The 13664-nt window shown below is 36.0% G+C and overlaps 1 protein-coding gene across 1 annotated transcript in view; it reads left to right on the forward strand.

Annotated features, from left to right (window-relative positions):
- LOC122706559 (protein only RNase P catalytic subunit) overlaps positions 1-13664 on the forward strand; it is a 119026-nt gene that overhangs the window by 38810 nt on the left and 66552 nt on the right. The window contains exon 6 of the mRNA XM_043921817.1: positions 7326-7433. Coding sequence (XP_043777752.1) covers positions 7326-7433 — 108 coding nt within the window. The remainder of the gene's footprint in view (positions 1-7325; positions 7434-13664) is intronic.

Raw genomic sequence — 13664 nt, forward strand, 5'->3', positions numbered from 1 at the left:
GCTCCTTGGAAGAAAAGTTATGACCAATCTAGATAGCACATTAAAAAGCAGAGACATTACTTTGCCAACAAAGGTCCATCTAGTCAAACGTATGGTTTTTCCAGTAGCCATGTATGGATGTGAGAGTAGGACTATAAAGAAAGCTGAGCACTGAAGAATTGATGCTTTTGAACTGTGGTGTTGGAGAAGACTTGAGAGTCCCTTAGACTGCAAGGAGATCCACCCAGTCCTAAATAATCAGTCCTAAAGGAAATCAGTCCTGAATATTCATTGGAAGGACTGATGCTGAAGCTGAAACTCTAATACTTTGGCCACCTGATGCGAAGAACTGACTCATTAGAAAAGACCTTGATGCCGGGAAAGATTGAAGGCAGGAGAAGGGGACCAACAGAGGATGAGTTGGATGGATGGTATCACCGACTTGATGGACATGAGTTTGAGCAAGCTCCGGGAGTTGGTAATGAACAGGGAAGCCTGGCGTGCTGTAGTCCTTGGGGTTGCAAAGAGTTGGACATGACTAAGCACCTGACTGAATATTTTACTATCACTTAGTTCAAAATATTTCCTAATTTCTTGTGTAATTTTCTTTTAACCCATGGGTTATTTAGAAGTATTATTCAAAAATATTTGAAACTTTTCTAGGTATCTTGCTGCTGTTGACGCTCTATAGTGACTGCATCAATTAACATTCCCACCAACAGTATACAGGGGTTCACTTTTGTGTGTGTATGTGTGAGTAATCAGCAAACATACTCTTTTAGATTTTAATATCTAGAAATGTGTTGAAACTTCTTTTATGACCTGAAGCTGTAGTTTGTCTTGATGTTCCATGTATTCCTGAAAGAAAGAAGTATTCTGCCATTATTGGATGTATTCTCTTTTAGATATTGATCAAGTCAAAGTGGTTATTACTGTAGTTTGGCTCTTCTGTATCCCTACTGATTTTTGTCTACCTTTTCTATCAATTATGGAGAGAGAAGTATTGAAGTCTCCATCTATGATTATAGACATTTATGTTCCTCCTTTCAGTTTTGTCAAGTTTTGCTTCTTGTATTTCCTAAGCTCTGTTCTTATTTATGACTATGACTTCCTTATATATTGATTTTGTTGTCGTTACAAAGTGTCCCATTTTTTTTGGTAATACCCCTTTTTAAAAAATCTACTTTGTCTAAATTAGTATTGGTACTTCAACTTTCTCACACATGCTGATGCATGCGTGCTATGTATTTTCTTCCTACTTTTCACTTTAAGCTTATCCATATCGCTATATTTAAAGTACATCTCTTAGAACAGTATTTTTAAATAGTATTGAATTCAGATTTAAAACAAGTGGGACTAATCAAACTGAAAAGCTTTTGCACAGTGAAGGAAACTGTTGACACTATGAAAATGCCACTTATTGAATGAGAGAAGATACTTGCAAAGCATATATCGGATAAAGGGTTAATATCGAAACTATACGGGGCTTCCCTGATAGCTCAGTTGGTAAAGAATCTGCCTGCAATGCAGGAGACCCTGGTTTGATTCCTCGGTCGGTCGGGAAGATCTGCTGGAGAAGTGATAGGCTACCCACTCCAGTATTCTTGGGATTCCCTCCTGGCTCAGCTGGTAAAGAATCCGCCTGCAATGCGGGAGACCTGGGTTTGATCCCTGGGTTGGGAACATCCTCTGGAGAAGTGAAAGGCTATCCACTCCAGTATTTTTACCTAGAGAATTCCATCCAAAATATTCAAAGAACTCATACACCTTAATGTTAAAAAAAACAACCCAATTAAAAAGTGGGCAGAGGACCTGAATAGACATTTTGCCAAAGAAGATGTGCAGATATCAGCAGGCACATGAAAAGATGCTGAACATCACTAATCACCAGGGAAATGAAAATAAAAACCACAGTGAAATATCACCTCACAACTGTTGGAATGGTTATTATTAAAAAGACAACAAACAATAAGTTTGGCAGGATGTGGAGAAAAGTGAACCCTTGTGCACTGTTTGTGGGAATGTAAATTGGTACAGCCACTATAGAAGACAGTATGGAAGTTCCTCAAAAAGCTAAAACTAGAACTACCATATGATCTAGCAGTTCCACTCCTAGCTATTTATTGAAAGAAATTGAAAACACTAATTTGAAAAGATAAATGCCCATGCATGTTTACCACAGCATTATTTACATTGCCAAGATATGGAAGCAACCTAAGTGCCTATCCATGGATGAATGGATAAAAGAAGATGTTATATATATATATATATATATATATATGTATATATATATATATATGTATCACAACAGAATACTAACTCAGTCTTAAAAAAGAATGAAATTTTTCCATTGGCAACAACATGAATGTACCTTGAGGGTATTATGCTGATGTAAGTCAGACAGAGAAAGACAAATATTGTATTATTTCACTTATATGTGGAATCTAAAAAACAAACTAACCAACATAACAAAACAGAAACAGAGTCCTAGATACAGAGAACAAACAGGTGGTTGCCAGAGGGGATGAAGGTGGGGGATGAGAGGAATAGGTTGAGGGAGATTAAGAGGTACACACTTCCCAGTGTGGGAAATATAATCAATAACAGTGTAATCTTTCTATGGTGACAGATAGTAACCTGAGTAGATAGGTTGTGGTCAACCTGTGTACACTTACTGTGCTCAACTATGTTTCAAAAACAAGCAACTTTAAGAAAAAGATCCGATTTGTGGTTTCAAAGACAGGAAATGGAAGGAGACAAATTGGATGAAGTTGGTCCAAAGACACAAAATTCCAATTATTTAGATAAGTACCAGGGATATAATGTAAAACTTTATAAATATAATTATTTTGTTATCTATTTTATTTTCTATTTTCTGTTTATCAAGTTCACAGTACTGTGTGTCATACATAAAAGTTGTTAAGAGGTAAGCCCTAAGGGTTCTCATTGATGAATGTTCATTAAACTTACTGTGGTAATCATTTCATAATATATGTAAGTCAAATCATCATGCCATATACCTTAAACTTAGACAGTGTTGTATTTCAGTTATATTGCAATGAAATTGGAAGAAAAAACAAAGTACATGTCTTATATACAACATTTTTGATAGTGTTAAATTTAAATATTTTATTTTGCTATTGTTTTATATCTATCCAAAAAATTTTTGGTTCCTCTATTCCTACTTTTATTTTCTTTTGGGTTAATCAAATGTTTTTTAAAAAATTTCATTGAATTCTTCTGTTGGCTTATTATCTATACTTTTTCTATATTTTTAAATATATGAATTGCAGGTTATACTATGAGTTCTTAACCTAGTCCACTTAGAGTTTAAATTATTTGTTCAGTTGCTGAGTCATGTCCGAGTCTCTGCAGCCCCATGACTGCAGCACACTAGACTTCCCTACCTTCACTATCTCCCAGAGTTTGCTCATATTCACATCCATTGAGTCAGTGATGTTCTCTAACCATCTCATCCTCTGCTTCCCCCTTCTTTCACCTTCAATCTTTCCCAGCATCAGGGTCTTTTCAAATGAGTCAGCTCTTTGCATGGGTGGCCAAAGTATTTCAGCTTCAGCATCAGTCCTTCCAATGAATATTTAGGATTGATTTCCTTTAGGATTGACTGCTTTGATCTCCTTGCTGTCAAAGGGACTCTCAAGAGTCTTTTCTAGCACCACAGTTCAAAAGCATCAATTCTTTGGCACTCAACTTTCTTTATAGTCCAACTCGCACGTCTGTACATGACTACAGGAAAAACCATAGCCTTGGCAATATGGACCTTTGTTGGCAAAGCGATCTCTCTGCTTTTTAATACGCTGTCTAGGTTTGTCCTAGCTTTACTTCCAAGGAGCAAGAATCTTTTAATTCATGGCTGCAGTCACCATCTGTAGTGATTTTGGAGCCCAAGAAAATAAAATCTGTCACTGTTTCCACTTTTCCCCCATCTGTTTGCCATGAAGTGATGGGACCAGATTCTGTGATCTTAGTTGTTTGAATGTTGTTTTAAGCATGCCTTTTCACTCTTCTTTTTCACCCTTCATCAAGAGGCTCTTTAGTTCCTCTTCACTTTCTGCCATTAGAGTGTTACCATCTGTGTATCTGAACTTGTTGATATTTCTCTGGGCAGTCTTGATTCCAGCTTGGGATTCATCCAGCCTGGCATTTTGCCTGATGTACTCTGCCTATAAGTTAAATAAGCAGGGGGACAATATATAGCCTTGACAAACTCACTTCTCAATTTTGAACCAGTCCTTTTTTTATTCCATGTCCAGTTCTAACTGTTGCTTCTTGACCTGCATACAGGTTTCTCAGGAGATAGGTAAGGTGGTTTTAAGAATTAAACCATCTCTTGAAGAATTTTCCACTGTTTGTTGTGATCTGCACAAAGTCTTTAGTGTAGTCAATGAAGCAGAAGTAGATGTTTTTCTGGAATTCTCTTGCTTTTTCTATGATCCAGTGGATGTTGGCAATTTGATCCCTAGTTGTTCCTTTGCCTTTTCTAAATCTAGCTTGTACATCTGGAAGTTCTCCGTTCATGTACTGCTGAAGTCTAGCTTGAAGGATTTTGAGCATTATCCTGCTAGCATGTGAATTGAGTGCAATTGTATTGTAGTTTGAACATTCTTTGGCATTACCCTTCTTTGGGATTGGAATGAAAACCGACCTTTTCCAGTCCTACGGGCACTACTGAGTGTTCCAGATTTGCTGGCATATTGAGTGCAGCACTCTAACAGCATCATCTTTTAGGATTTGAAATAGCTTAGCTAGAATTCCATCACCTTCATTAGCTTTGTTCGTAGTAATGCTTCCTAAGGCCCACTTGACTTCACACTTCAGGATGTCTGGTTCTAGGTGAGTGACCACACCATTGTGGTAATTCAGACCTTTTGTGTATAGTTCTTCTGTGTATTTTTGCTACTTAATCTCTTCCGCTTCTGTTAGGACCTTTCTTTGCATTCATTTATAACTATATTTTCCTTTAAATTCTTAAATCTATTTATAATAGCTGCTTTAAATTTCTTGCCTGCTAACTCCAGCATCTGGACCTTGGGTTGATTTCTTTTGGCTTTCTTCTCTCTTGACATTTTCCTGTTTCTTCTCGTTTATTAATTTTTAAATTATGTATTGGACATTGTGAGGGGCATGTTGTAAAATTCAAAGATTCTGGATTCTGTTATCTTCCTCTAGAGGTTATTGATTTTTTGCTTTGCCAGACTGTTAAACTTGATTATACTCAAACTCTAAACTCTGCTGCTTTTGCTGAAAGTGAAAGTGTAGTCGCTCAGTCCTGTCTGACTCTTTTTGACTCGGTGGACTGTAGCCTGCCAGGCTTTTCTGTCCATGGAATTTCCCAGGCAAGAATACTGGAGTTGGTTGCTGTTCAGTTCTCCAGGGAATCTTCTGACCCAGGGGTCAAATCCCGGTCTCCCACATTGCAGGCAGATTCTTTACCATCTGAGGAACCAGAGAAGCTGTTTTTGCACTGGATAGTAATTGAAATTTTTGTTCAAATCTTTCACGTCTTTCACCCCCCCCCCCCCCCCCCCCCGCCGCCCCAGGCTCTTTGGAGTCTCTTCTATACATGAATAGATCAAGAGCTAAGGATTTAGCAGATTTATACATAGATTTTTGCAGTTCCCTCTTTTTAAATATTCTTTTTATAACTTTCCAGCCTCTCTGACAGTCTGAAACTCTTATCTTCTCAAACCAATTGATTATGATTTCTCAAACCAGTAAGTCTACAGTTTTCTGGTTGATTTTCTATTGCCCCTCCCTGCTATGCTGACTAGAGTGCCCTCTGGCAAAAAGCTGTATACAGACAAATTTCTCCTGCTGCAGTTCACTTCTTTTCTGTTATCCATAGATGCATAACAAATCACCCCAAATATAGTGGCATTAAACAGAATCAATCACCTATTATTACTATGGTTCTAGGGTTTGCCTGAACTCAGTTGTGTGGTTTTTGCTTGGCTCTTCTACTGTTGTAATCAAATGGAGGCTAAAGTCATCTTGAAATCTCCCTCACTCTCATTGATTTGACAGTTGATGTTGTCTTTTGGCTGGGACTAGGTTCGACTTTCAAGTAGAATACCTGTGCATGACCTCTGCCTGGGCTTTTTAATAATAGTTGGTTTCTAAGAGCAAGCATCCCAAGAGAGAACCAGATGGAAGCTGTGTTTTCTTTTATTAACTGGCCTTGGAAGTCACACAGTGTCACTGTCACAAAGAAAAGCTTCTATCCAAGTGGAGGGAATTAGACTCCACCCTGGTGGCTCAGAGGGTAAAGCGTCTGCCTGCAGTGCCGGAGACCCAGATTCGAATCTCAGATCGGGTTCAAATCTCAGATCGGGAAGCTCCCCTGGAGAAGGAAATGGCAAGCTACTCCCATACTCTTGCCTGGAAAATTCCATGGATGGAAGAGCCTGCTAAGCTACCATCCATGGGATTGCAAAGAGTCGCACACAAGTGAGCAACTACATTTTTGAGGGTGAGGAGTGTCAAAGAATTTTTCAGACATGTTTTAAAACTATCAAACCTTCTTTAAAATGTTGTGTTCCATTCAATTTCTCCTTGCTTTTGGTCATTCTCTAGGACTTTCAAATAATTACTTTTTATGTAGATAATGTCATGTTATCTGGTAGTCCCTTATAGACTACTTCGTCATTACCAGGAGTAGAACTTCCTCTCCTACTTTTCTTCCACCCGTAGCACTCATCACCTTTGCCATTCATATTAACTTGTTTATAGTGTGTCTCTTCCCATTAAAATGCAAGCTCCATTAAGTTGGGATTTTCTCTCTGGTAACTGCTAGGCGCATAGTAGGTGCTGCACAAATTTTTGTTGAATGAATGATGAATGAATTTTCAACTCTTCAAAATAGCCACGAGTAACCAAATCCTCTTGATAAAAGAGGAGTACAAATTATAGAGCCTTGTTCCTTCAACATGGTTACACTGGTAGACTGGCATATCTCAGATTCACTTTTCCTTGACTTACCAAATAGAGCATAGAGATTTTGACAGTTTGTTCTCCTCATTCCTTTTGTATGTGTCAGTTTAGCAGGCTAGGTAACTGATTACAGGTCAGTGGAAGTACCATGTTATGTACTTTGTGACGTGTAAAGCACTGTGAGATTATAAGATATATCAGGTAATTACATGCAGTTGCACCTGGTAGGCCAGGTCTTTACAGATTTCGTTTTGAAAGCATATTTTTGTATGTGTGTGTGTTTGTACATTATTAAGGAATGAGTATTTTGACTTTCCAGAACAATAATGAAAGTTATAGCTGTATGTTTATGATAAAGACCTTACTAGGTTCTTATTATCTTTTTTTTTTTTTAGGAACTTAAGAGATTTCAGAACTTTGTAAAATGCCGTCCTCCTTTCGATGTTGTCATTGATGGGCTCAATGTTGCCAAGATGTTTCCTAAAGCTCGTGAATCTCAAGTTGTAAGTACAAGTTTTGTTATTTCACATCTCTAGAAATATATATTGGACCCATTATGTGATCTTCCTTGGTTCTCTTACTTCCCCATTTTCCCTTCCTCTAAAAGTAAGCTCTCAAAAGTGCCACAGTAACCAACCAGTCATCTAAGATTCACTGTTTTTGTTTCTGACAAGCAAGTGGCTCCTACTGGCTGAGCAAGAGTGAGAGACCCAAAAGTCTGTGTAATAAAGGGCCAGTTCAGCCTTTTTTGTGTAACCGTTAGGTAATCTTCTAGGTCTCTACTCTTTGGGTTATTCTATCTTGTCCCTGTGGATCACATCCCTCCACTTGAAATGTGTCAACGTGTAGTATTAAGAGGTATTAATCACTCATTGGGGCTTCCCTGAAAGCTCAGTTGGTAAAGAATCCGCCTGCAGTGCAGGAGACCCCAGTTTGATTCCTGGGTTGGGAAGATCCACTGGAGAAGGGATAGGCTACCCATTACTCACATTTGTATTCTTCCAGACATACTAAGTTCATAAATTAAACTAGGCATTTCTTTTTTTGGTAAGGTAATCATTTGTTCTATCAATTTCTAAGTGTCCTAGTAGTTTCTAATAGGAATATTAGGATTTTTTTATAGCATAGTGAGCAATTATTTTAATTCTCATTTTTACAGATTAGAAAATTAAGGCCAATTTTGTATAGTACATCCTTCAAAAGCAGTCATAACATCAAAATTTGATTGTAGAGAGCTCCTGGGTTTCAGACTTGTGGCTCTTACCACTGGCAATCTATGGCCATTTATCTGTAGTTAAACTATTATTTTGTAAAAATTGCTGCCAACTTAAAAGATTTTTCTCAGAGATGCTATCAATACTGGTCCAATTTGACCATTTATACTCAGAAAAGCTTGCAAGTACTCACAAAGGACAAGGTTGATTTATAGAAATTTCTTTATATGCCTTTCCTTATTTTTATGGTCAGGTATGTACTTTTTACTCCTTTATTTTTAAAAAGCACAAAAGTAAGTTGAAAACATTTTTGTCTCTTAGGTACTTGAAGGGCCTTTTGAAGCAGTAACATTGACAAAGACAAAGCCAGAATAGGAAACATGAAACTATTATCACTAAGGCCTGGTAGAGCTCAGAATCAGAAGGGTTCATTCCCATCTAATCTGTGAGAATAAAAAGTTTCTTGTTTGTGTACTTTTTGTTTGACTTTCAGCTTCAGACAAAGCAAAAGATTAGCTTGCCAGAAATATGTAGCCCAAATGGGCTCACTTCTGCCAGTACCATGTTGAAGATGTTGTAGTGGACACATCATCGAGCTTTGTGGGAGAAAACTGTGCACATTTTTGAAGATTTTAGCAGATTTTGGCAAGTACAGAGGCAGAGAACAAATGATGGGCCAGGGAAATCATGACGTCTTTCACTACTTTTAGCTTTTACTCTTTAAATAATTTAATGTAAGCAACAGCTTATGTGGCAAGTAGTTGTTATTACCCAGCTTTTCAGAGAACTTGTGGCAGTGCACTGGCATTATATTTGGGAAATTTCAGCTTGAAGACTCAGCTTTAAGAGACACCACCTGAGTAGCATTTAATAACATTTTAAATAGCTTTAAAGGAGCATTTTAGATAAGAAGTTAAGAACGGGGATTCTGGAACCAAGCTCTTTATATTCAACCTACCACTTTAAATTGCTTTCATAGTTTGAGTGATTTATTTAACCTCTCTGTGCCTTACTTTCCCAATTTGTAAAACAGACCTAATAATAGTACCTATCTCTTAAAGATGTTGTGAAGAATACTTGGTACATACTAAGTACCTAATAGGTGTGACTATTATTGATTACTATTCAAAGTAACTTCCCAAATGGAACAGTAATTCTTGCTTTCAGTTATCCCCTGTTGAGCAGTTTAAGATTTTCTCCTGTTATGTCATCCATGTCAATGGAGCTAAAAGGAAATAACAAATCTCTGCCTTAGTGTTAGATTTAGTATTCGTGTTAGACTCTAGGTGAGGTACTCAAATAATGCTTGGTTGAGAATTGAAGCCAGTTCCATCAAAAACTTAAGAAAAATTTAAAATATAATTTTAAGAAATGTTATTTTCTTATGATTATAAAAGTAATGCATGTTCATTGTAGAAAATTTGGAAGTTACAGAAAAGAAAATTATATATAATCCTAACATTCAACTATAATCACGGTCAATGTTTTATTTCCTTGCAGTATTTTTCTATTTTTTTTACCCTAAGTGAGCTTATATATCTATATTTTAATTTATAGTTGTTGAAAACTCTGAATAAAAGTGAAACTATAAAGGAGTAAGAGAAATGAGGAATGTTTTAAAATATTTGAGATGAAAGGACCTTTGAAGCATATATAAAATTCAGGAACCCTAATGGGAAGAATAGAGAAATTTGCTGGACAGTAAAAAAATACTATAACATTGTTTAAACATAAAAACAAACTGAAAAAAAATTGTAACACAAATGATAAAGGGCTAATTTCCTGACTGTACCAAGGTTTCTTATAAGTAAGTCTGTAAGAAAAAGAAGAACCAAGCAGTAGAAAAGTGGTTTAACCTTATTCATAATTAGTTATGCAAATGAAAATGTTTGTCTTCTAGACTGGCAGAAATTTAAAAGTTAGTAGTATCCAATATTTTGATTGGTTTAGAGAGGTAGAGAGGAGGGTTAGGATTCAAAACCAAAAACCAAGAATTAGGATTCCTAATCTTTTCCTTTGTGCACACTTGAAGACAACTATATTTAAGAGAGAGAAAAAGGACAAATGAGTAGGTTAAGAATATTTCTTTTCTGGGCTATTTTATTAAACTTTGTTTACAAATTTTAAAAATGTTTGAGCATTTTTAGATGCTGTTAGGTACAGTGTTTTTTGGTGGGTAATTTGGCAATAACTTTGAATGCCTAAAAGGCTGAAATTCTTCTCTTAGGAACTGTTCTATTCACACTAGTATATAAAATTTTATGTCCCAGTGTGTTAGTTACAGCATTGCTTGTAAGCAGAGAAGTCTAATCAACTTAAATATCTATCAGTCTAGGACCTGATATATATTGAAACATCTATTTTAAATGAATGAGATAGATCTGTATGTACTGATATGGAATGAGTAATGAGCCAAAGTAAGTGTAAGAAACGAGTTGTACAGCAACTGTATGGCCCCACTTGTGTTCAAAGCAAACCAAAGGGTTACTCATATATAAATGTTTGTTAGGTAAATTTGTATATGACTGGAAAATTCCAGAAGTTAACACATAAAAACTTTAGGATAGTTAACTTTAGGAATTGGGGATATAGTATAAGACAACAAGAGAATTTCAATTTTGTATGTTTATTTTTAAAATTTTCTTTCACAATGAGTATATATTTAAAATTTAAAACTTATCATCAGGAAAAGTCAAAAGGCATTCTTGGTAAATATTCTAAAATAACTGTATCTTATGGATGTACCACAGTTTTTTAATCATTTGCCTGTTGGTGGGCATGTTAGATTGTTTCTCGTTTTTCACTATGGTAAATAATGCTTGGAAGAAGATCTCAGGATGTTTCAGATGATTTCTTGAAAATAGATTCCCAGAAATAGGACTCTTGAGTCAATGGGTATGGATAATTTTAAAGGTCTCACTATATATTACCAAATTGCTTTCCAAAATGATTGAAGCAATTTATATTCCCACCAACAGTTATAAAAGTGCCCAAATAGGATACATTTATTTAAAGTTGCTCATTACATGATTGCTTCAACTATTTAGTTGCATTTGTGCTATGAATCTGCTAAGTGAATAGAGCTGGACAGTTTTTAACCAGATTCCTTAGCTGAAACATTTAAAAAATTTGTAAACAAACATTAATAAAATAGCCCAGAAAGGAAATATTCTTGACCATTTTATTTGTCCTTTCTCTCTCTCTCTCTCTCTCAATATGGTTGCCTTTAAGTGTGCACAAAGGAAAAGATTAGGAATCCTAATTCTTGAATTTTTCATCTTTGTGTGTGGAATCTTCCAGCCTTTTTCTGTGGAATAATGTACAGCTCATTTATGTTCTTCTCATGAACTCTCTGCATTATATGTTACAAATTCTACTTTGTCCTTTTGCATTAATGGTTAATTATATAGCCAGCATTGTTCTCTGTAAGTTCATAAATAAGAAGAGACCATTTAAAATTCATTACTTAGGGAGTAGCACCTTGATCATATATCTTGAACTCAGAACCTACAGCTTAGGTGTGATTGAGATTTAAGGAACTAAAAATAGTTCTGGTTGTGAATTTATTTTCTCAATTTTCAAACATATCTTTTTATATTTGGAATTTTTTGGAAGTCAGATTATATCTTATAATTGATGTCAGTAGAAACTTGCCAGTTACGATGCAGAGTTGAGACTTAACTGGTGGTTACCATTGCCTGAGAATGTGCAGGTTTAGCTGTACACAGCATGTGTTTTCTTTTCTTGGAAGTTTTAATTTTTTTATTAAACTTTACTTTATATTGGAGTATTAGCCAGTTAACAATGTTGTGATAGTTTCGGGTGGACAGCAGAGGGACTCAGCCATACATATACATGTCTCCATTCTCCCCTAAACTCTCCTTCCATCTAGACTGCCATATAACATTGATCAGAGTTCTCTTGGGTTACACAGTAGGACTTATTAGTTATCTGTTTTATATATAATAGTTTGTTTCTGCTCATCCCAAACTCCTAATATATTACCCCCTTCTTCCTCTCTTGTAACATAAGATTGCTTTCTGTGGTTGTGTGTCTGTTTCTGTTTTGTAAATGAGTTCATTTGTATCATTTTTTAGATTCTTCATGTAAGTGATATCCTATGATATTTGTCTCTGTTTGACTTAATGTGATAATCTCTAGATCCATCCCTGTTGCTCCAAATGGCATTATTTCATTGCTTTTGTGGCTGAGTAGTATTCCATTGTATATGTACATCACATCTTCTTTATCTGTTCATCTGTCACTGGACACTTAGGTTGCTCCCATGTCTTGGCTATTGTAAATAGTGCTGCTGTGAACGTTGGGATACATTTATCTTTTCAAATTAGAGTTTTCTTCAGGTATCTTCCCAGGAGTGGGATTGCTGGATCATATAGTAACTCTGTTTTCAGTTTTTTAAGGAACCTCCATACTGTTTTCCATAGTGACTATACCAGTTTTTATTCCCACCAACAGTGTAGGAGGGTTCCCTTTTAGAGAAACAATCTTAAATAGATGATAAACCAACATAATTTAGAGTACAGTGAGATTTAGATGGGACTAGCCTTGACCCTTTCTAATTCATTTGTTTCTCTCTTTAGTTGCTAAGTCTTGTCCAACTCTTGCAACCCCATGGACTGTAGCTTGCCAGGGTCCTCTGTCCATGGAATTCTCCAGGCAGGAATACTGGAGTGGGTTGCCATTTCCTTCTCCAGGGGATCTTCCCGACCCAAGAATCGAACTCAGGTCTCCTGCATTGCAGGCAGATTCTTTACCAACTGAACTATGAGGGAAGCCCAATTCATTTGTTTAATAAAACTTGCTACTCACCTTTTAGATGTTTTTCAAGAGTTAAGTGTATTCTAAAAAAAAAGAGTTAAGTGTATTCTGCTTTTAAACAGTACTTTTTTTGTTGCACTTTTTCAGAAGAAAGGTTTTGGTTTGCATTTTTACTTTTGAGAAGAAGGAAGGGTTCTGAGTAGCTGGTAGATTAATTATATAGCTTTCATTTTAAGAAGAACAGAGCATCTTGGCAGGGAATTCCAGTGTAGAATCAATTACTGTTTACTGAGCACTGTTCAGTGCCAGGTAAAAGGTTTTGAAGTGTGAGGATATGTCTGCAGGCTGATAAATGCTATGAATGCTGGAACATGACTAGGCTAATGCTTATGTTATGTAAACAAGAAAGTCATAGTATACTTTGCATCCTTTTGTCCATGACAGTGATTCTTGTGTTTATATTTGATTCTTTTCTTAAAAATTTACTTGGAATGTCAGAATGGAGAATAATGTTTACCCAAAATACATGGGATAAGAATTTTTTTAAAAAAATTCTAAGTATTACAAAATGGTTTTGTAACATTTTCTCCAGAACATGTTGTAATTTTGGAGAAACAGTGACTAGATTAGAAAGTGTTAGGTATGAACCCTTGTGTAACACTTGAGCCAACCTTTATGTAGCACTTAGACTAACATCTCTTTTTTGTTACCTGCTGCAAGATGTAGTGTTTTGGATTTTCT

This window comes from Cervus elaphus, chromosome 13, assembly GCF_910594005.1.
Source record: "Cervus elaphus chromosome 13, mCerEla1.1, whole genome shotgun sequence".
Taxonomy (NCBI): Eukaryota; Metazoa; Chordata; class Mammalia; order Artiodactyla; family Cervidae; genus Cervus; species Cervus elaphus.